Below are 23,267 nucleotides of genomic sequence, written 5' to 3'. Positions count from 1 at the left end.
GATTGTTTCGTCAGAAGTTACTTATTATTAACAAATGTTTTGTCACACTTTTTTTGACAGATATGCTGTCTGCTCCATACTGACTAACATAATAAAGATCATTTTGTGCACCTGTATTGCTGCCTTTGCTTATCCTTAGTTGCTCACACATAACCTCTGTACGAATAAAGGAAAGTGCCCAATTTTTGGTCTCTGACCGTAGCTTTTCAGGATATCACCTCTTCAAAAATTTGTCTTGCATATTATCCAGATCTTACTTTCTTTTAGCTAAATCAATAGCTATTCTTACTACTCGAAACATCTGTGATTTAGGGAGAGAATTTAATAAGTGCCTGGGATGGTTGCTGTGATAATGTACTAAGGTATTTCTATCTGTGGGCTCTATGTACATACATGTTTGCAAGGTATCCTTGTCTTTAAACAATTTAACATCCAAAAAATCTATGCAGTGTGAATCGTATTTTATGGTAAATTTTACAGGGCTTTCCGATTTGTTCAATTGCTCCACAAATTCGTCCAAGTCTTTAGTGGGGCCCAACCACAGGAAAGAAAAAATCATCGATGGATCTCGTGTAGAACGCCCCATATTGTCTAAAGAGTGGATGACTCAGTATATAATCATTTTCAAATTGGCACACGTATGCATTTGTATACACAGCAGCCACGTTTGACCCCATCGCCGCTCGCGCTAATTGTACATAAAATTGGGTTTCAAATTTAAAATAGTTGTTATATAGAATGAACTGTAATAAAGTGAGCAAGAACTCAATCAGAGGCCTGTCATAGACCGGATTTTTGGTGACCAATTCACGCACTGCCTCCACACTCGCATCATGGGGGATGCAAGTGTAGAGGCTTTGTACATCCATTGTCACCAAAACCATTTGTGTAATTTCCAAATCAATACTCTGCATCACCCGCAAAAAATCATTGGTGTCTTGCACATACCCATAAATGTTCTGAATACAGGGTTGCAATAGAGAGTCCACATATTTGGCTATGCCTTCATTGAGTGACCCATTTGATGAAATTATAGGCTGCTCCGGAGGTCTCTGAGCGTTTTTGTGGATCTTGGGCAGCGTATCAATTACTGGCCGAATGGGATGTGGCGGCAAGAAATAATTGTACATGTCCTTCGAGATCCATCCGTTATTTACAGCAATCTTCAAAATGGCATTAAGTTCATGGCTAAATTTATTTGTGGGGTCATAAGTTCATTTTTCATACTAAATGGAGTATGGAATTTTTAAAACTTGGATGAATTAAATCGACTCGAAAACTTGAATGGAATTTGATTCTAATTTAAAAAACTCGATTTGAGTTTTTCTTCAACTTGAATGTCAGGAAGGCTTCAAACAACACCAAATTGATCCCTGGACCTCTCTCATTGACTCAAACAGCAATTCGACAGGTTTTAGGTGGCAAATAGTCAAATTCGAATTCTTAAAGTATGATAAATCTTGAAAATCGAATTTGATTTGACAGTTTAGATTTAGACCATAAATTAGAATTTTCAATTTGACCCTTGGTAGATAAATCTGCCCCTAAATGTCGCTGTTGTCCAAGATGTGTAACATGTTTAGGATAAAGGCTTTGTAACTTTACCCTTGATAGTGCTGTCTGTCTGAAGATTACTAATCAAACACAAGTCAACTTCAGGAAAACCTCATAACACATAAGGTGGAATTTTGTGCCTTTCTGCTATATGTCCCTCTTTTCTCAGCCATTTAATAAGAGAAACATAAGTGACAATTTTTATTAAATATATATATATATATAATGTATTGTTTTTTTATTCCCAGCCAATCAACAAGAAACATTTTTACATTTTAAATTTCAAAAAGTTTAAATTTAAGTTTTCTTCAAGCTAAAATGCATCTCTGTCTATTCCTTCCCTTAGAGTTAATAAGACAACTCGGTAAGTCTTTCTTTTATACCCCTCATTGACTTACCTCTTTTTTTGTTTAATCTTCAACTTAACAAAAAGTATGATAAATCTCGAAAATCAAATTGTACTTTTAAAAAACTCAAATCAAATTTGAATAACTCTAGTCAAATTTGACAGTTTAGACCATTAAAAAAAATCGAAAATTCGAATTTTCAATTCGACCCTTGATAGATTAATCTGCCCCTAAATGTCGCTGTTGTCCAAGTTGTGTAACATGTTTAGGATAAAGGCTTTTGTAACTTTACCCTTGATAGTGCTGTCTGTCCGAAGATTACTAATCAAACACAAGTCAACTTCAAGAAAACCTCATAACACATAAGGTGGAATTTTGTGCCTTTCTGCTATATATCCCTCTTTTCTCAGCCATTTAATAAGAAAAAAATAAGTGACAATTTTTATTAAGGCTGTTTGGCTGTTTCACTGTTATTTCCAAAAAGCTTCTCTTTGTAATATTATGTTTTTTAACATCTATTCCTTCCCTAAGGAATGTGCTGGGCTGATAAGTCTCTCTTTTATATTCCTCCTTGTCTTTCTCTTTTTATTACCTTTCTTCAACTTTGACTTTTAACCCTTTTATATACAAACAAAGGAAAATCTTTATATATATATATATTTTTTTTTTATTCCCAGCCAATCAACAAGAAACATTTTTACATTTTAAATTTCAAAAAGTTTAAATTTAAGTTAATTTAATATTCTTCAAGCTAGTTGGTTGTTTACAGTCTAAAATGCATCTTTGTTTATTCCTTCCCTTAGAGTTACAAAGACAACTCGGTAAGTCTCTCTTTTATACCCCTCATTGACTTACCTCTTTTTTTGTTTACTCTTCAACTTAACCCTTTTATATACCATCAAAGGAAAAGCTGTAAATGTTTTAAAATAATACTTGTCTTTCTGTAAAAATTCTACTACTTTTCAGCCAAAGGTAATGTGATACTAACACAATATTAACATGATACTGACACTTTCCTATAAAAATCCATAGGAATGTGTCAGTATTGCTAGAAAGTTATTTGCACTAATTTCCTCAGAAATGTGCCCCCAAAGCCACCAAACCCAGCAGTAACTTTTGTTTTTTTCATTTGGTCACATGGGGCTGAGGTTGGGGAAATCCTTCCATAAGTTGGAGTGTGAATGAAAACAGTACTTTAGCCTAGCGGTGTGCAGATCTGCCCAAAACCTGCATTTTGTGTGGGTCGTCTAGCTCATTACATCTTAAGTGAATTGAAATAGGTAAATTAAGGAAAGGTGAAAATTATTACTAATGGCAGTCTTTGCAGATAAAATAAGACCAATTTAAATTTTATATAAAGACACAGTGAGTCACCAAGAAATCCCCACACTCAAGAAATGAGGGAGCTGTAGAATATTAAAGGTTTCCCCCTGAAGACAAATGTAATAACAAAACAATATATCTGAAGAGAATCTATAATCAATTTTCACCCACAGTTGATTGTAATGGCAGTGCACGCTTCAACTGAGGTTATCTGTAAATCATATCCTTTTAATCTTCAGTAATAAAAGGTAGTTACTGGTCAGCCTACTCAATTAAAAAATTCCTTTAAATAAAAACAAATATGTATTGCTGAAATCCTCAAATTTACCAGTATCTAAAGTTTGTGCTGCTCAATAGACGAATGATTAAAAAAATGTGTGTATATATAAATATATATATATATATATATATATATATATATATATATATATATATATATATATATATATATATATCCTTCAAGACCAGCACTCCAGAAAATTGTTTTGAATCTAATAATTTTATTCAAACATCGCTCATGTCCAACGTTTCGGCCCACATCAAGGATAAAGTGCAAGTGATAAGGTGGCCATATCAATACAAAACAAATCTCAAAAAGGCGCCAAAATGACGGCATTAGCAACTAATTAATGCAATGAGTGCAATTTTAAATACAATAAATAATTAAATGCGTGTCATATTAAAATTTCACCACTGTGTGTCACTGGTGTAATATTATAGTGTATCAGTGTCCAAGTACTTCATTATGTGATACATTTGTGTCCATAATCCAAGTAGTGAAAATCATAAAACATATATTAAACGCAAAGTTACAAAAATTCAAAGAGTCAAAAAGATGCAAATATAAGTCTCCTGATCATTGCTTACTTTGTCTCGAAACGGCAGATACATAATATCATCATCTAAAAATAGAAAAGAATGTATACCAATGTTATAAACAGTTTTTCCATGTATAAATATCCAATTTTTATTAAGGCTGTTTGGCTGTTTGCACTGTTATTTCCAAAAAGCTTCTCTTTGTAATATTATTTTTTTAATATTTATTCCTTCCCTAAGTAATGTGCTGGGCTGATAAGTCTCTCTTTTATATCCCTCTTTGTCTTTCTCTTTTTATTTCCTTTCTTCAACTTTGACTTTTAACCCTTTTATATACAAACAAAGGAAAATCTTTATATTTATATATATATATATATATATAATGTATTTTTTTTTATTCCCAGCCAATCAACAAGAAACATTTTTACATTTTAAATTTCAAAAAGTTTATATTTAAGTTTTCTTCAAGCTAGTTGGTTGTTTACAGTCTAAAATGCATCTCTGTTTATTCCTTCCCTTAGAGTTACAAAGACAAATCGGTAAGTCTCTTTTATACCCCTCATTGACTTACCTCTTTTTTGTTTAATCTTCAACTTAACAAAAAGTATGATAAATCTCGAAAATCAAATTGTACTTTTAAAAAACTCAAATCGAATTTAAATAACTCTAGTCAAATTTGACAGTTTAGAACATAACAAAAATTGAAAATTCGAATTTTCAGTTCGACCCTTAATCTGCCCCTAAATGTCGCTGTTGTCCAAGATGTGTAACATGTTTAGGATAAAGGCTTTGTAACTTTACCCTTGATAGTGCTGTCTATCAGAAGATTACTAATCAAACACAAGTCAACTTCAGGAAAAACTCATAACACATAAGGTGGAATTTTGTGCCTTTCTGCTATATGTCCCTCTTTTCTCAGCCATTTAATAAGAAAAAAATAAGTGACAATTTTTATTAAGGCTGTTTTCACTGTTATTTCCAAAAAGCTTCTCTTTGTAAAATTATTTATTTAATATCTATTCCTTCCCTAAGGAATGTGCTGGGCTGATAAGTCTCTCTTTTATATTCCTCCTTGTCTTTCTCTTTTTATTTTATTTCCTTTCTTCAACTTTGACTTTCAACCCTTTTATATATAAACAAAGGAAAATCTTTATATATATATATATATATATTTTTATATATATCTATATATCTATATATATATATATATATATATATATATATATATATATATATATATATATATATATATATATATATATATATATATATATATATATATATATATAATGTATTTTTTTATATTCCCAGCCAATCAACAAGAAACATTTTTACATTTTAAATTTCAAAAAGTTTAAATTTAAGTTAATTTAATATTCTTCAAGCTAGTTGGTTGTTTACAGTCTAAAATGCATCTCTGTTTATTCCTTCCCTTAGTGTTACAAAGACAACTCGGTAAGTCTTTCTTTTATACCCCTCATTGACTTACCTCATTTTTTGTTTAATCTTCAACTTAACAATTTTATATACCATCAAAGGAAAATCTGTAAATGTTTTAACTTAATACTCGTCCTTATGTAAAAATTCTAGTACTTTTCAGCCAAAGGTAATGTGATACTAACACAATATTAACGTGATACTGACACTTTTCTATAAAAATCCATAGGAATGTGTCAGCATTGCTAGAAAGTTATTTGCACTAATTTCCTCAGAAATGTGCCCCCAAACATTTTCGCCATTTTTAACACTTCAAAATTCGACCCTTGATAAATCTGCCCCTAATAGTTAGCACTTATCCATATGTTATTCCATGCAGTTGTATTCCAACTGTTAATGAGGAAGGTGATTTATCATGAGCATAAATAGTCCCCTTTTAGGACAAAAGGAGATTATACTGGCTCCTCTGCATTTGTAATTTACGCTATTAAGAGCCTGTGTTGGCTTCAGTATGTTTGGCTGAAGTCACACATGGTTAGGGAAATTATTATTTGTTTAATAGACCTATAAGAGATAGACATAAGTGCTCACTATTGGGCAAATTCACTAAGATTCGTAGTTGCGACAGCGTCTGCTTCGCCGCACTTCGCCAGGCGAATTTTCGCCAGCCCTATGCAAATTCACTAAAATCCGAAGTTGCGCTCAGGGGAAATGAAAGGTTGCGAAGTTGCACTAGCGTTAATTATAAAAAAAGAAAAAACGCCAGTGTTTTTTGGGACTTTGAAAAAATTTCAACTTTTTTTGAAGCAATCCCTATCTACTCTATTGCACTTCGCCTGGTCTGAGGTGGCGAAGGAAGTCTAGCGTAAAAGGTAGCGTTCAGAAAAATGCACGCGTCAGTGAATTTGCATAGTTACGTCCATTGTGCAAATTCGTAAGTAACACTAGTAACACTAGCGATTTTACGCCAGTGTCCGTTAGTGAATCGGCGAATTAACGAAAATGCGTTACGCTAGCGTTAGGCTCTTCGTCCTTGTGAATTTGCCCCTATGAGTATCTGTGTTTCTTGCAACTGTTTAACAATCCTATTCTGTTGCTTTATTGTATTGTGGAAATTTATCTTGGAATACAATGGGTGCACCAGTAGCTGACAACGTGATAATTAGTATATCCCTGTTGTCCAAGATGTGAAACATGTTTAGGATAAAGGCTTTTTAACTCTACCCATGAAGGTGCTGTCTATCCGAAGGTTAAAATTCCCATAACTCCATATTATCTCTCATCTAACACCCAAACCTAAAAACGAGCAAAATGAAATCATTACTAATCAAACAAGAGTCAACTTTAGGATAAACTGATATATCACATAAGGTGACATTTTGTGCCTTCCTGCTATATATTCTTCTTTTCTCAGTGATGATTTTTATTTTGGCTGTTTGCACCGTTACTTCTAAAAAGCCTCTCTTTGTAATATTATTTTTTTAATATCTATTCCTTCCCTTAGAAAGGAAAAGGCTCTTTGCTGGTAAGTCTCTCTTTTATACCCCTCCTTGTCTTTCTCTTTGTATTTTCTCTCTTCAACTTCGACTTTCAACCCTTTTATATACAAACAAAGGAAAATCTTTATATATAATGTATTATTTTTTTATTCCCAGCAAATTAACAGGAAACATTTTTATATTTTACATTTCACAAAGTTTAAAATTTAAGTTTTCATTCAAGCAATTTGGTTGTTTACAGTCTAAAATGCATCTTTGTCTATTCCTTCCCTTAGAGTTATTCGGAAAGGACAGTGTCGGTAAGTCTCTTTATACCCCTCCTTGACTTTCTTCTTTTTTTGTTTACTTTCTTTAACTTAACCCTTTTATATACCATCAAATGAAATTCTGTAAATGTTTTACCATAATATGGGCCCCTATGTAAAACATTCTACTACTTTTCAACCAATGGTAATGCGAAACTAACACAATATTAAAGTGATACTGACACTTTCTTATAAAAATCCATAGGAATGTGTCAGCATTGCAAGAAAGTTATTTGCACTAATTTCCTCAGAAATATTCCCCCCAAACCACCAAAGTCACTAAACCAACCCACCTTTTTTTTTATTTGGTCACATGGGGCTGAGGTTGGGGTAATCCTTCCATAAACTGGGGTGTGAATAAAAACAGTACTTTAGCCTAGAGGTGTGCGGATCTGCCCAAGGTGAAAAATGATTACTAATAGCAGTCTTTGCAATTAAAATAAGACCATCTTATTTATTTTTTTTATATAAAGACAGTGAGTCACCAAGAAATCCCCACAGTCAAGAAATGAGGGAGCTGTAGAATATTAAAGGTTTCCCCCTGAAGACAAATGTAATAACAAAACAATGTATCTGAAGAGAATCTATAATCAATTTCCACCCACAATTAATTGTAATGGCAGTGCACGCTTAAACTGAGGTTATCTGTAAATAATATCCTTTTATTCAGTAGTAATAAGTAGTGGCTGGTCAGCTTACTCAATTAAATAATTCCATTAAAAACAAATATGTATTTCTAAAATCCTCAAATTTATCACTAGCTGAAGTTTGTGCTGCTCAATAGATAAATCCTTAAAAAATGTAAATATATTGTGACAAGCTGGCTACCTGTACAATTTTTGGTGATATTTAGCTATAGTAAACAGGTAAGCAGCGTATCGGGAGCATAAAGTCAGGGACACCACGTCTTCAGGCAAAAACACAGGTTTATTTAAGAAAACTCTTCCCAACATAAATGTACTGGCATAGTTCATTAAGTTAAACTTTTCCCAACTTTGGGGTTCTCACCATACAGGGTCCCTTCCACACTATGGAATATTCTGTTCTTCTCACTAAGCCCTGCTGACTCTCCTCTAGGGATACAAATTTACCAGCCTCTGGCCACACCAAACCTCCCTCCAGCACAAGGAGGGCTTCAGGACCCACACATATATTGCATATTTTTGCACTTACACTTTTTGTCTGTTGTCCGGTACATCTATGTTGTGTGTAGCACCATGGTCCTAGAGGAACGTTGTTTCGTTCCACTGTGTACTGTACAAACATATATGGATGAAACTACAATAAACTCACTCTTGACTTGACTCTTGACATCCTCCTCCAGAACATGGAGGTATCCCAGGACTCTTGTGACGAATCCTTACCCTGGTGGTCTAATGGTGGTGCGGCGGGGATGCCCACCGCACCGTACTGCTCCTTCACTGCCGGCTTCCTAATGCGCGCCGCGCGCGCATTTCCGGTTTTTATAGGAGCGTGATTACGTCAGCGCGCAATGACGCGAAATTCAAATAGGATTGGAAGGGACATTTTCTTCTATGTCATTGCCCGTGATAGGATTTGTTCCTGGAGCTGTTAGCTGTTGCTATTCTGTTTGAATCTGATTATCTGTTTTGACCCCTGCCTGGCTGTTTGACTACTCTGATCTCTGGAACCTGACCCTTGCCTGAAACCGACCTTGATTCTGCTTAACCCTTCTGTTCGATGTTCTGGTTTGACCTCTGCCTGGTATTTGACTCCGATTCTGCCTCATCCCATCTGATTGATTACCCGGTTTTGACCCTTGCCTGCCTGACGATTCTAGCTATCTGCCTGCCTCGACCCGGCCAGTCTGACCACGAATCTGTCTTACGTTGTTGTACCACGACCTTCGGCCTAACTGATTTTAACAACTGTCGTGCCCCTTTGCTTGCCAGAACTCCTCGCCTTGCTCCTCTCGGAAAGTCCAGGTGGCATCTGAGTAAGCTGAGGGCTCCTCCCGAAGCCAAAGGCGGTCACACTACTGGTGAAGCCGAGAAGAGACCAGGGAGCTTGGCACTAGTTCTGGTTTAGGGTGCCGACCGTGACAACTCTGAGGTGTAATCCCACACGTCTTTTATCTGTTGCTCATCTGCAGATTATCAAATAATCAGATTAGCTACCTCTAATTGGGCAACTACAAAATCCTAAATGGAGTATGGAATGGAGGCGCTCCTCCATTCACTCCAGGGACCCATTTATCCAGCTTTTCTCAAGATGGCAACTAAACATAGCCTTACTTACTGCAGCAACATCCGTTTTCAAATTACAAAGTTCAACACATTACTGAGAGAGAAAGTCCTTGCTGTATATAGTTCAATTCCTCACCAGTTTAGATTAAAAACAAAAAGAAAAAAAAGGGAGAAATAGTCTTGAAGCAGAAAAAGGATGGGGGAAAGAGTCACTTAACCTATAGTTAACTGTGACTGTGGTGGGCCAGTAAAAGCACCCTCAAGGTGGTAGTGTCACACTTGGGTGGGTTATTGATTATAGTGCCAGCGGGCCAGCAGTCTCAGGATGTCCCTTTAATATGCCAGCTATATCAGCACCTTTAATAAGCATGAGTAAAAGTCCCTACCACCATAGGTATCTGCTCTTCGGTTCCATCACTTGATGTTTCCTGCAAAAGTTTTTCCCTTCGACTCTCTAATCCAGGAGTGCCCTATACTTGTGTGAGGTCTTCTTTTAGTGATGTTGTCCCATTATGATCTACATCCATAAAAGCATTGTTCCACGAAAAATATTACTTAAATAATGATTTATGAGAAAATGTATATTGCCATATTTAATAAACAACTATTTCTTATGCTACCATAACATAATAAATATCTGAATAAAAAACATGAAACAGGAGGGTGATATAGACAAGCTGTTTATTGACAGTGTCTTGAGATCTACTGATCACCAGCTAAAGGTCTACTGGTAGATCCCAATCTACCTTTTGAGCACCCCTGATCTAATCCCCCGACAATACTCCAATTTTACTATGCCCCCCAAACTGGTTTGGTTGCAGCCTTAGTCAGTTCTGCCTCGCCCTTCCCATTTGGTGATTTCACAGATGAGTGGGTTGGGCCGATATATAAATAATGGAGGTGGGTTGGGAAGGGTTTGGTGCCGTCGTGTTCAGGTTGGTTGTGGTTTCAGGAATAACTTTTTGTACCAACTGCCCTGGACTGCCATCTTCCCTGCTTACCTGGAGCCCCACACTTTAGCATGTACAGGGCGGCAGTGACTGGAAGACCACCTACTGCTCTGCTACCTGACCCTTTCTCTGACCAGCGCACCTGCTGCTTACATTGGTAAATGTAGGCTTTCCCCCATCCAGTGTGGAAAACCAGGCTGTCCAGTTGAAAACCGCCAGATTTCCAAATTAGGAAACTGGACACCTGACAAGGTGTCATCATAAAACTTCACAACTCAAAGTTAGGAACATTGCTCACTTTTATGCAGTGATGACACTGCCAATTTATTGATTTTTTTATTGATCTCCTCTTTATCAGGAATAAAGTATTACACATAATCAAAGTGTTTTAAAAGCACATAACCCTGCCCCTTTTCTCCATGTAAAGTGCCAGAACAAAGAAAGCAAATTCTTCAAGAGCCCTGTTTAGCAAAGTGAAGCTCCTAGGGGCAAATTCACTAAGGCACGAAGCGCCGAACGCTAGCGTTAATTCGCTAGCATTTGGCATTTTCGCTACTGCGCAAATTCACTAACGAACGCTGGCGTAGTTTCGCTAGTGTTATTTCGCAACCTTACGCCAGGCGAATCTTCGCTAGCGACGAAACTACGCAAATTCACTAACTTGCGCAGTGTAGTGAACGCTACCTTTTACGCTAGACTTCCTTCGCCACCTCAGACCTGGCGAAGCGCAATAGAGTAGATAGGGATTGTTTAAAAAAAAGTCTAAATTTTTTCTAAGTCCCAAAAAACGCTGGCGTGTTTTCTACATGATGGCTGATAGGCTGAAAAAGATCGAAAAATTTTTGGGGCTCCCCTTCCTCCCCCCTACATTTCCTGACTCATGGCAACCTACCTAGACAGTGGGCACATGTGTAGGGCAAAATAAAAATTTTATTTGCTGATTTGAAGGTTTTCTAGGCATTTGTAGTGCAGATACGTATTCCTCCATTGAAATTTGAATTTCGCGCCATATGCAAATTAGCCTTCGCTAGCGTAACTTCGCTTTACATAGCGAATCAACGCTAGCGCAACTCCGCAACCTTACGCTACCCCTGTGCGCAACTTCAGATTTTAGTGAATTTGCGAAGCGCTGGCGAAACTACGCCTGGCGAAGTGCGGCGAAGTTGCGCCCTAATATCTATAAAATGTCTATAAAGAAATTAACATTTTAGTAGGTCTCAGAAGAGCAATTTCAGGGCTTACGTTAATATTAAGCTTTATGTCCCCATTAAAGGGGCAATATACCCCCTTGTTCAAAATAAGTGCAATGAATAAGGCTTGTGTTGGCAGGGGCGCTCCACCAATGAGGAGAGTTGAGGCACTCGCCTCAGGCGGCAGCGCCCTCCTGGTTGCCAGGGGCGGCAAAAATGCCGCTCCTGGTAACTAAGAGCCGAATTTACACTTTTCAACCCGGGAAATTCGACTCTTCTAGTGCAGAGATCGCAATTGCACTCTCTGCACTAGCGACGTGGACCGCCCCTGACCCCTCGAGTGCGCCATGGAACGCCCGACCCCCTCCGGCGCTGAAGAAGTGAGTGTAGTGAGGAGGGGATTGGGCGGCAAAAGGAAGGTCGCCTCAGGCGGCAAAATGACCAGGATCGCCCCTGTGTGTTGGACATACCTTTTGCCTATTAGCAGGGTCCAGTACATCCCTCACATGGACCAAATATGGAATAGCTTTGATTTCCCTTTTTGCCCTGCTCCAGAAAACAGAGCTTGACAAAGAGACATAAATTATATTGATTTCAGCAGCTAAAAGGGGCCAATAATAACATTAATCTTTAACGTCAGAATGTTATATGACCATTGCGAAAAGAGTGAAGTTAGAGATCGCCACAGTCATCTAGAATGAAATTCCGCCACTCTCCATTCATTTCTATGGGATTTTTAAAAGAGTATTTATCAATGGTGAAAGTGAAAGTTCGCCCTTTCATAAATACGCCTTTCAAACTCCCATAGAAACGAATGGAGAGAGGCGGAATTTCACTCTAGCGAACTGTGGAGATCTCTGACTTCACTCTCTGATAATTATACCACCATGTCTGCATCCCTTTTTGACCAATATATTTTTTGCTGCAAAATATTTAACAAAACTCCAGAATAAACAGCAACTGGTAGAGATTTGCAACCCACCTAACATTTTTAACTTCGTGTCATCTTCTGGCCTTATGATAATATTTGTGCTGGGCTGACAGGGAAAGGAAAATCAAGCCACTATTTTGTGTGCAGCACCTGGGAGCACTTAGATATCAGGGATTGCCCAGGCATTCCTTTTCCCTGGGTCTGAGAGAGTGATAAAGCAGTGCCCATTTGCAGATAGCTGTGAGACACACGGAGAGTGATGCAGGGGCAGGTAAATGATTTTAATAGATCAATTAAACTGTTTTTAATAACAAAATAACTACTGACTTTCATTATCCTCTCCAGACAATTATCCACCCTTAATATTAAGCAGAAGAGCCCTGCCTGAGGGACGCCAGCTGGGTGACAGTAACAAGACTCTCTCTGTACCCAGTAAGGACACAGGATGGGGAGATCCACTGAATCCAGACAGGAAGCAGATTATAAACTCAAGCAAAGGTAAGGGTAAGTATGATAACCAGAATAGACATTTTTGGTGAGAAACATATAACCTGCATTAGTGTGTGGGGCATAGCATGTTGGTACATACCACATGAGAAATGTTATATACAGTTTGTAGAACACAGTAGCATGAGGAATATTCTGTTTTTATGCATTAAATTGCTTGATAAATGCTCTGCAGTGGGTAAGTGCGCAGCACACTGGGTTGATACAGAGTTATTCCCTAGGAACAAGGATACAGTGTAGTGTAATGAGTTGTCAGCAGGGATGCTGCCAAATACAAACGGCAGAAGTGGGGGGCTAAGGAGAAAACTAATATAACACTGGTCCAGTAGCCTGTTCCAAACTAGGGTATAGGTATGCAGTCCTATCAACAAGTACTGTACATGGCTCCAGCATTGTGGCTACAGCTCCCTAGCTGCTATGCCACTTGACTAGTTACAGATCCAGTACATTTGGGAATAAAACATAACAAGAAATCTGTGATAGGTATAGGACCAGATCTGCAAGTTTTTTATGTTTTGCTTTTGTGTTTTTAAGATAATCCTCCTGCCTAGAACCAGACAAATATTGAAACTATAAACCACAAGGTTGAAACGTGGTACTTGCTCTCCTAAATGATATAGATACAAAGTCTAAAACATAGATATTTTATTCTTGGGCATAATAGCAATTTGTTAAAAACATCCCAAACCCATAAAAAAACAATAAAGCAGCAGTTAGAGAGGGGCCCCTCCTATAAAATGCAAAAAAATTGATGTAATGTCATACAAACATGGGTGGCTTCGGAAAAAACCTGAATGATCCGTGAATATTAGTAAGTAAACAGTCCCTTACTGTAAGTTCTCTACGTCTGTATGTTCCAGCAAGACTTGCCCATCTTAGTGTTCAAACAATAATTCCTAGATTCAGATCTGCCTCACAGCCATATCTCCAACAAGGAAGAAGGAAAGGCCTATTTACTTGGGGGTGCAAAAAGTTAGCCATCCCCAAGTGATTATATATACTTGCCTCACACCCCGGGCCGGTGCTCCTAGCAGGAGAAAATTGCACCGGGCCGAGGTTCTTCCAGCAAACACCACGGAGCGATCGGCTTCCTTCTTCTTCTTTCTTCAAATTTACTGAGGCAGACGCATGCGCAGCAGAAAGAAATAGCCGAAGGTTCAGTTTTCACGTACTGTGCGTGCGCACCCGTGCAAAAAAAAAAAAGAGTAGAAGAAGGAAGCCGATCGCTCGCTGGAAGAACCCCCGGACCAGTGCAGTTTTCTGCTGATAAGCGCACGGGCCTGAGGTGTGAGGTCTCTAACCTTTGGCAACCCAAAGTAAATACAGTCGTTCCTTCTCCTTTAAAGGAGGACCCTACATTCCCTAACTGCCTCTGAAATCCCTTGACATCCGTTTCGTCACAAACATGACTTTCTCAAGAGGTCTCTAGGTTTAGAATTTCAATATTTGTCTGATTCTAATCGCATATGGTTGTGGTTGATCGTTTCCAAAATAATTTCTATGTTTTAGATTTTGTACGTATCATTTTAGAGTGTAAGTTCCAAGTTTCAACCTTGTGGTTTATAGTTTTACTTTTTGTCTAGTTATAATCTCATGTGATGGTGAAACACATGTGGATTGCTCTTGGAACTTAATCAGGTTGAATATAGGTTACACGTAGTTCACTTCTTTATGTATGGGATCAATCCTTCTTCCTCCTCCTCACCTTTTAAATTTACATAGTTATTCATTGGGAAATGAATCCCACAATTAATCTGAATCCCCATGAGTACTAAAGGTGACCATAGATGCATAATATAGTACGAAATAAATTTTCATATGATATACAGTGCGTGTATGGTGGGAGACGAGCCGACAGATATCAGCAGAAGACTTGGATATCAGTCATCTCGTCGATTGGAAAATTTTGATCTTGTGCCTATGAAGCCATTTTTAGTGCTGAATCATCAGATATAGGTAGAATTCTATTGTTTCTACCCTTATATCTAATGATTCAGCTTTACACGTGTGTGTTGAAACGAAGATCTTTCCTGGAAAAATCCAGGAAAATTTCCTATGAAAAACTGCAGACTCTTACGGATACGTCATTCAGCAATCACTCAATGTACCTTCTCTGTTAATATCTGTCAGAAATCCGTATGGCTTTATATTTTCAGGGCATGGACTTTGTTGACTTTAGGTATTGATAAAGACTATAAGAATTTTTATTTATTACTAATACTATTATTATTTTTCAGCTGAAATTTGTGGAGGAATTTGGAAACCTACTCATCAAAAGGAAGAAAATTGTAAGTTTTCTGGGTTCTATAATTTCATATATAAAATTAGAGCATCTAATACAGAAAAAAAAGGTTCATTCAAAACATTCATTTAAAAGCTGACCCTAGTTGGCCTTAGATTTTGTAACTGCTGCTTTAACTTTATTTGGCAATAAAAATTGATTTCAGTCGAGGAACTTTTAGATTCACAGCCACACATTTTTACTCTGTTGAATGTAGTTCAAGTTGTGCTTAGTATCCAGAGGAGGCAAAGAAAACATTGAATTTAGGTTGTTCATAGTACAGGTATGGGACCTGTTATCCAGAATGCTTTATATTTTCAGGGCATGGACTTTGTTGACTTTAGGTATTGATAAAGACTATAAGAATTTTTATTTATTACTAATACTATTATTATTTTTCAGCTGAAATTTGTGGAGGAATTTGGAAACCTACTCATCAAAAGGAAGAAAATTGTAAGTTTTCTGGGTTCTATAATTTCATATATAAAATTAGAGCATCTAATACAGAAAAAAAGGTTCATTCAAAACATTCATTTAAAAGCTGACCCTAGTTGGCCTTAGATTTTGTAACTGCTGCTTTAACTTTATTTGGCAATAAAAATTGATTTCAGTCGAGGAACTTTTAGATTCACAGCCACACATTTTTACTCTGTTGAATGTAGTTCAAGTTGTGCTTAGTATCCAGAGGAGGCAAAGAAAACATTGAATTTAGGTTGTTCATAGTACAGGTATGGGACCTGTTATCCAGAATGCTTTATATTTTCAGGGCATGGACTTTGTTGACTTTAGGTATTGATAAAGACTATAAGAATTTTTATTTATTACTAATACTATTATTATTTTTCAGCTGAAATTTGTGGAGGAATTTGGAAACCTACTCATCAAAAGGAAGAAAATTGTAAGTTTTCTGGGTTCTATAATTTCATATATAAAATTAGAGCATCTAATACAGAAAAAAAAGGTTCATTCAAAACATTCATTTAAAAGCTGACCCTAGTTGGCCTTAGATTTTGTAACTGCTGCTTTAACTTTATTTGGCAATAAAAATTGATTTCAGTCGAGGAACTTTTAGATTCACAGCCACACATTTTTACTCTGTTGAATGTAGTTCAAGTTGTGCTTAGTATCCAGAGGAGGCAAAGAAAACATTGAATTTAGGTTGTTCATAGTACAGGTATGGGACCTGTTATCCAGAATGCTTTATATTTTCAGGGCATGGACTTTGTTGACTTTAGGTATTGATAAAGACTATAAGAATTTTATTTATTACTAATACTATTATTATTTTTCAGCTGAAATTTGTGGAGGAATTTGGAAACCTACTCATCAAAAGGAAGAAAATTGTAAGTTTTCTGGGTTCTATAATTTCATATATAAAATTAGAGCATCTAATACAGAAAAAAAAGGTTCATTCAAAACATTCATTTAAAAGCTGACCCTAGTTGGCCTTAGATTTTGTAACTGCTGCTTTAACTTTATTTGGCAATAAAAATTGATTTCAGTCGAGGAACTTTTAGATTCACAGCCACACATTTTTACTCTGTTGAATGTAGTTCAAGTTGTGCTTAGTATCCAGAGGAGGCAAAGAAAACATTGAATTTAGGTTGTTCATAGTACAGGTATGGGACCTGTTATCCAGAATGCTCGGGGCCTGGAGTTTTCCAGATAATGGTCTACTTTAAATAAACATTAAATAAACCCAATAGGCTGTTTTGCTTCCAATAAGGATTAATTATATCTTAGTTGGGATCAAGTACAAGCTACTGTTTTATTATTACAGAGAAAAAGGAAATCATTTTTAAAAATTTGGATTATTTGGATTAAATGGAGTCTATGGGAGACAGCCATTCCGTAATTCGGAGATTTCTGGATATCAGGTTTCCCGATAAGGGATCCTATACCTGTACAGCTATGGCATCTATAATCTAGAAACCCCCAGTATCCAGAAATCTTCCCACATAGTCAATTTTAAGCAAATTATTCTATTTTTTTTAATGATCTCCTTTTTTCTCTGTAATAATAAAACAGCTAATACTTGATGGTCACTAAGCTTTGTGAATCCACATTGGTGGAAAAACAATCCTATTGTTTTGATTTCATGTGATTTTCAGGTATGGTGATCCAAATGACAGAAAAACTCTTATCAGGATTCATTCTGAATAATAAGTCCCATATCTGTACCTCAAAAAGGCATATTTCTTTAAGCCTTATATACTATGACTTTATATTACATCAGACATGAAAGTATTTTCCAAGGCAAATAATCCAGGCCAAATCCTTGCATCCTCTTCTACTTTCACCTGATCTCCAAGCACTGGGATAGGAGGAGGTGATGCAACTACATCTTATGGATCCTACCTTCAGTCATATTCACATTTTTGGGGTTTTGCACCAAAATCTACCCATTTTGTGGCCCGACAGGCAGGGACTTTACCGGTCCGTGCATAGTACAGATGGGACCTTGCAGTAAGGCAAATGCACAAACTTTTTACTAAGACCCCTACTGGCACCTCTTATTAAAGGGGTTCTCTGTCTCTTGGCAGAATATGTGCTTAAATTAACCTCTTTTATGCTAAATTATCACACCTTTGGCATGATATTAAGTATAATATATGATATAATATTAATTATAGGATATTTTTAATATGTATACATTTTTCAGGGGACAGAAACATCGAGTATAATCAGGGGTTTACTGATCAAGCGGAAGAAAAGAGTAAGTTTGGATGTAATGTAATATTAAAATTATTTAATCTGTTCAGCAGTAAGCATTGAACCCAGGATCCCAGGGCTGTAAAGCTGCAGTGCCACATGAAATATGTTTTTTATTCCTTTTGGTTAATCTCTGGTGGTATGTGGCCTTCAAGTTGTAAGCTCATGTTTGCATGTTTACTACTCACAATGGGATTGGCCAATATTTATTTTCAATTGTTATGAGTACCTTATCAACCTATGATTAAGTTCCCCCCCATCAAACACTTAAGGCTTATCTTTGGCACCTTCAATGGTCAATGTTTATAAATTAGTAAGCAGAAGCTGTACCTTTCTATATTACCTTCTGGGAGAGTCATGTAGCCAATCATCATAAAGAGGCGGAAACTTGGCACAGTCCAGCAGAGGGTTCTTCTGGTGGTACTGTGTCGAAAGGATAAGGAAGATTTCTGGATAGAGGAAATAGCACTGAAGTGGTGTGTTGCTTAGGGAAATCCATTTTAAGGCCTGCAGGCTGACCAATACATATAGCTGTAATTACATGTATTACTGTCGGTATTATGCCACAGTTTCCTAAAAGACTCATTCACAATGCCTCAGCAGCATTCTGTAAGGCTCTCCAGTGCTTTGTGCACCACCATTTTGCAAACACTGTATTGAAGTATGTACCTTGTACCCCTTAGGGCAGTCAAAAGTTTTTATCAAACAAACCAGACAATGTAACTGAAGGAGTCGCAGTGGGACATGGATTTTTACTATTGAGTGTTGTTCTTATATCTACCAGGCAGCTGTTATCTGATTACCTTCCCATTATTCTGCTGATGGGCTGCTGGGGGGGGGAAGGGAGGGGGGTTATATCACTCCAACTTGCAGTGCAGTGGTAAAGGTGGCCATACACGGGCAGATTAAAGATGCCAACTTAGGCAGATTTGACAGTTTATCTGCCCATGTGTGAGGGCGTCGGACGGGTCTTCCCAATCGATACCTGGCTAAAAATCAGATTTTGATTGGGCAGGTTTGATTTTTTTCTGCGATCAAACACCGCATCGTATTGTTTATTTCGGTCTTACGATCATTTGACTCCCATTTATTTCATATAATCTGGGCCGATAGTTCAGATTAACCTGATATCGACCTGCCAGTGGTGGGCATACGGGGGAAAGATCCATTCGTTTGGCGACCTCGTCAAACGAGTGGATCTTATCATGTATGGACACCTTAAAGAGTGACTGACATTTATCAGAGCACAAGTCACATGACTGGAGGCACCTGGGAAACGTACAATATGTCTAGCCCCATGTCAGATTTCAAAATTAAATACGTATAAAAAAATCCATGTGCTCTTTTGAAAAGTCTGCTGGAGCAGCACTATTAACTGATGCATTTTGAAAAAACACGTTTTCCCTTGAAAATCCTTTTGAGTAGAATAATATTGATCAAATCAAAAATTAACTTTGTAATGCAGAACACAATCCATTTTTGTTGCCTGCTTTGTACTGTATTTGACTGTATTGTGTATTTTTCCCCCAGGCCAACAGACAATAACCAAAAGAAAATTCACCAAATTTTCAATGAAATCCCAGTTTAAAGGTGTGTTTAGAGTGTTCTGCATTCATTTTAAATGCACAAACATTTGTACGTATAGAAAAAAATAATGTTGCAAGGAACCCGCAATCTTGTTTAAACTGACAGCTTCCTAAAAGGCAGGAATCATTGATATAATATGCTCAGACTCTATGTCAATCACTGTCATTGTATTTAAATGAGTGTATTTAAATTCATCATAATCTTTCTCAGATTTCTTTATTCAGTGACATAGGATGACTCAAAATGCACTTGAATCACTGACGTTGCATGTTTGTTGTTTAGGTTGTAGAATGTCCTGCTCTTAGCAACCTTTCAGTTGGTCCTTATTATTTGACAGTAGGTGCAAGTGCTAGGCACAAAAATGAAGCTGTTGAGTGAAAACTTCTTGTATTTACTCAAACTCACCTATAGCAGTGCCCTACCAGCAGTTTACTAGTTGTCCCCACTTCGTGCATGTGAGCAAGGTGCAGTGTGTTCAGGGACAAATAAGCCCCATACCTAATACATTGCTTAAGGTGGTAAGTGTATGCAATTTCACATAAACTAAAGCTGGCCATAGACACAAAGATCCGATTGTACGAATCAATGTACGATCGGACTTTCCCATCTCCCGACCTGCCACTAACCATTCAGATCAAAGTCTTACCATTCCGATCAAATAAAGTAGTTAAACAACAGATCAGCCGATGTTCTGCCCCTGACAGCAATCGTACGATAGACAAAGCTAGTGACAGTCTCCCACTGAAAATCGTACGATCGGCAATACATGCAGAGATATTATCGGCAGCCGACAGAAATTTTCTAAACCGTCCAATCGACCAAACGACCGATCTCCGCTGGACGAAAAATGACGGGACTCTTCACACACGTTATGAAAATCGTACGAATCCTCGATTCGTACGATGAGATCTTTGCGTCTGTGGCCAGCTTTACACTGCCTTTCACTTTGAACTCCCCCCCCCCAGCCTATACATGTTTGGTTTTCCGGGTACAATGAGCCAGTACTTATTCGATTTTTGTTAAACCTCTTCTACCTAGATACCAATGTGATAATAAATAAACTAAAGGATTTTTTCTTTCTGATGAATGAAATTACATGGATTCTATGTGTTCTCATTGCAACTTCACAAGTAGTAGTTGGTGAGTACCTGCATATTATATGTTTTTATTGGCAGTTTTCCCTTTATGTGAGTGCTGTGGACTTCTGTGACCTCTGTACTGACATCATTCTCTTCTGTGCTCTCTCCACAAGCGTTTCTCCTCTTCTTTTTACTCGTATCAGTAACCTACTTTCTGGCTCTATAGTTTATCAACATTTCAGCAGTTTGTAGAAGAAACTTTATTAGTACTCTTACGCTTAGTTCAATTTGAATAGGGCGGGTACATATAGGTCATATATATATATATGTCTTTATTAGAGATGTTGGTGCAAATGCTTGAAGTGGCCACTTATTATTACACGTGTCCATGGAAGCAAAATAAAGACAAAAGATCTTCTAATGCCCTAGACATGAGCCCACCCTAAAACAAATGTGGCATGACCCTCAAATGGTTGGGAAAAAAATGTTAACTCAAAAATGTTTGATAGTTAGGACTTTTTGAAGGCAATCCCACTTTAAAAAATGAAAGCATTTTGTAGAACTTTTATTGAGATGGATGAAGCTTCATTTTTATCACTTTGCCTGGTCTTAGGTGGCGAAGGAAATGCTGGTGAAAGGTAACTGGTGGTAACGTTCTGTAAAATTCACACTTTAGTATTTGCCTGAGCGAAAATTCACCTGGCGATCAGGGGCGATCCTGGTAACTTCGCCACCTGAGACGACCTTCCTTTTGCTGCCCCCACCCCTCTCCACGGCACTCACCTCTTCAGTGCCCGAGGGGGTCGGGGGCGGTCCACATTGCACCGGAGGGGTCGGGGGTGGTCCACGTCGCTATTGCAGAGAACGCGATTGAGCTCTCTGCACTAGAAGAACCAAATTTCTGGGTTGAAAAGCGGAAATTTGGCTCTTAGTTACCAGGAGAGCCATTTTTGCTGCCCCTGGCAAACAGGGGGGCGCTGCCGCCTGAGGCGAGTGCCTCAACTCTCCTCATTGGTGGAGCGCCCCTGCTGGCGATAGGGCATGAAACTGCGCTATCAACAGTCTCTTTCACTAGAGAATTGTCTTCTTTAGTAAATCTGCCTCAGTGTCTCAGAAAGCTACGGACAAGAACACAAAACACTGCAGGATTTGTAGTCTTAGCAAAAAGACAGCTGGTTACTGCTACATTGATTTAAAGAGTCAGAACCAACACTGCTGATACAAAACCATTATGCCAAAAAAGTGAGGGATATAGTTCCCTTTAAAATAATGCCAACTTAAATCAATTCTTGACATATACAGCAGTTTCTAAAATATATTTCATTTCTCACTTGTAGATTTTTATTTTAAAGGATCAGTTCAGTGTAAAAATAAATCTGGGTAAATTAAAAAATGTTTCTAATATAGTTACTCCGCGTCACCAAGCCCCAGAACTGCAGGATAATGCACTTGCATGAAAATGTTTCCTTTAACTAAACCTAAACACGAACCAAGAAACATTAAAGGGATACTGTCATTGGAAAACATGTTTTTTTCAAAACACATCAGTTAATAGTGCTACTCCAGCAGAATTCTGCACTGAAATCCTGTGGGCAGCTGGGAAATTGACAAAATGTCTAGCCCCATGTCAGATTTCAAAATTGAATGTAAAAAATCTGTTTGCTCTTTTGAGAAATGGATTTCAGTGCAGAATTCTGCTGGAGCAGCACTATTAACTGATTCATTTTGAAAAAAATTTTTTTTCCCATGACAGTATCCGTTTAAGTAATTGTAAGACGGCTTTGGACTTCATTGGGGATGTGCTGGCATAGGCCATTGTATAGAACCAAGAAACAGGCAAATTTACTTATGGTCGAATATCAAGGGTTAATTAAACCTCGATATTCGACTGGCGAATTGAGATCCTTCGACTTCGAATATCGAAGTCGAAGGATTTACCGTAATTCGATCGAACAAAAAATCGTTCAATTGAATGATTAAATCCTTCAAATCGTTCGATTCGAAGGATTTTAATCCATCGATCGAAGATTTTTCTTCGACCTAAAAAAGCTAGCAAAGCCTATGGGGACCTTGCCCATAGGCTAACATTGACTTCGGTAGGTTTTAGGTGGCGAACTAGGGGGTCGAAGTTGTTTTTTTAAAGAGACAGTACTTCGACTATCAAATGGTTGAATAGTCGAACGATTTTTAGTTCGAATCGTTCGATTCGAAGTCGTAGTCGATGGTCGAAGTAGCCAAAAAAATCATTCGAAATTAGAAGTTTTTTTTATTCTTTTCCTTCACTCGAGCTAAGTAAATGGGCCCACTAAGTAATTGCAAGGCTTTAGACTTCATTAGGAATGTGCTGGCACAGGCCATTTTATAGAACCAAGTGATTGGCTTTTAACTTCACTGGGTATGCGCCGCCCCGGGCCATTGTATAGAACCAAGGAACGGATTTGCAACAGGTACACAATACTATTCACAGAATAAAGATGATTTCAGGCATTCCATGAATCGTATGGCACCATTGGGAATAAGTTGTACTCGTATATTGCAAACA

At 37.6% G+C, this 23,267-nt stretch overlaps 1 protein-coding gene across 19 annotated transcripts in view; it reads left to right on the top strand.

The window, feature by feature from the left end:
- LOC108699357 overlaps positions 1-23,267 on the top strand; it is an 87,628-nt gene that overhangs the window by 42,702 nt on the left and 21,659 nt on the right. For 4 of the 19 annotated variants that reach the window (XM_041573483.1, XM_041573479.1, XM_041573480.1 and 1 more), the window contains 14 exons: positions 1,901-1,918; positions 2,705-2,722; positions 4,562-4,579; positions 5,478-5,495; positions 6,982-7,002; positions 7,252-7,275; positions 12,905-13,063; positions 15,304-15,354; positions 15,750-15,800; positions 16,195-16,245; positions 16,640-16,690; positions 18,010-18,063; positions 19,590-19,649; positions 20,685-20,786. In XM_041573483.1, coding sequence (XP_041429417.1) covers positions 1,901-1,918; positions 2,705-2,722; positions 4,562-4,579; positions 5,478-5,495; positions 6,982-7,002; positions 7,252-7,275; positions 12,905-13,063; positions 15,304-15,354; positions 15,750-15,800; positions 16,195-16,245; positions 16,640-16,690; positions 18,010-18,063; positions 19,590-19,649; positions 20,685-20,786 — 696 coding nt within the window. The remainder of the gene's footprint in view (positions 1-1,900; positions 1,919-2,704; positions 2,723-4,561; positions 4,580-5,477; positions 5,496-6,981; positions 7,003-7,251; positions 7,276-12,904; positions 13,064-15,303; positions 15,355-15,749; positions 15,801-16,194; positions 16,246-16,639; positions 16,691-18,009; positions 18,064-19,589; positions 19,650-20,684; positions 20,787-23,267) is intronic. The other 15 variants (XM_041573486.1, XM_041573482.1, XM_041573487.1 and 12 more) reach the window with 11 other exon arrangements.

Source organism: Xenopus laevis, chromosome 8L (assembly GCF_017654675.1).
Source record: "Xenopus laevis strain J_2021 chromosome 8L, Xenopus_laevis_v10.1, whole genome shotgun sequence".
NCBI classification, from domain to species: domain Eukaryota; kingdom Metazoa; phylum Chordata; class Amphibia; order Anura; family Pipidae; genus Xenopus; species Xenopus laevis.
The sequence above is the reverse complement of the archived record's forward strand: the minus strand, read 5'-3'. Positions and strand labels throughout refer to the sequence as shown.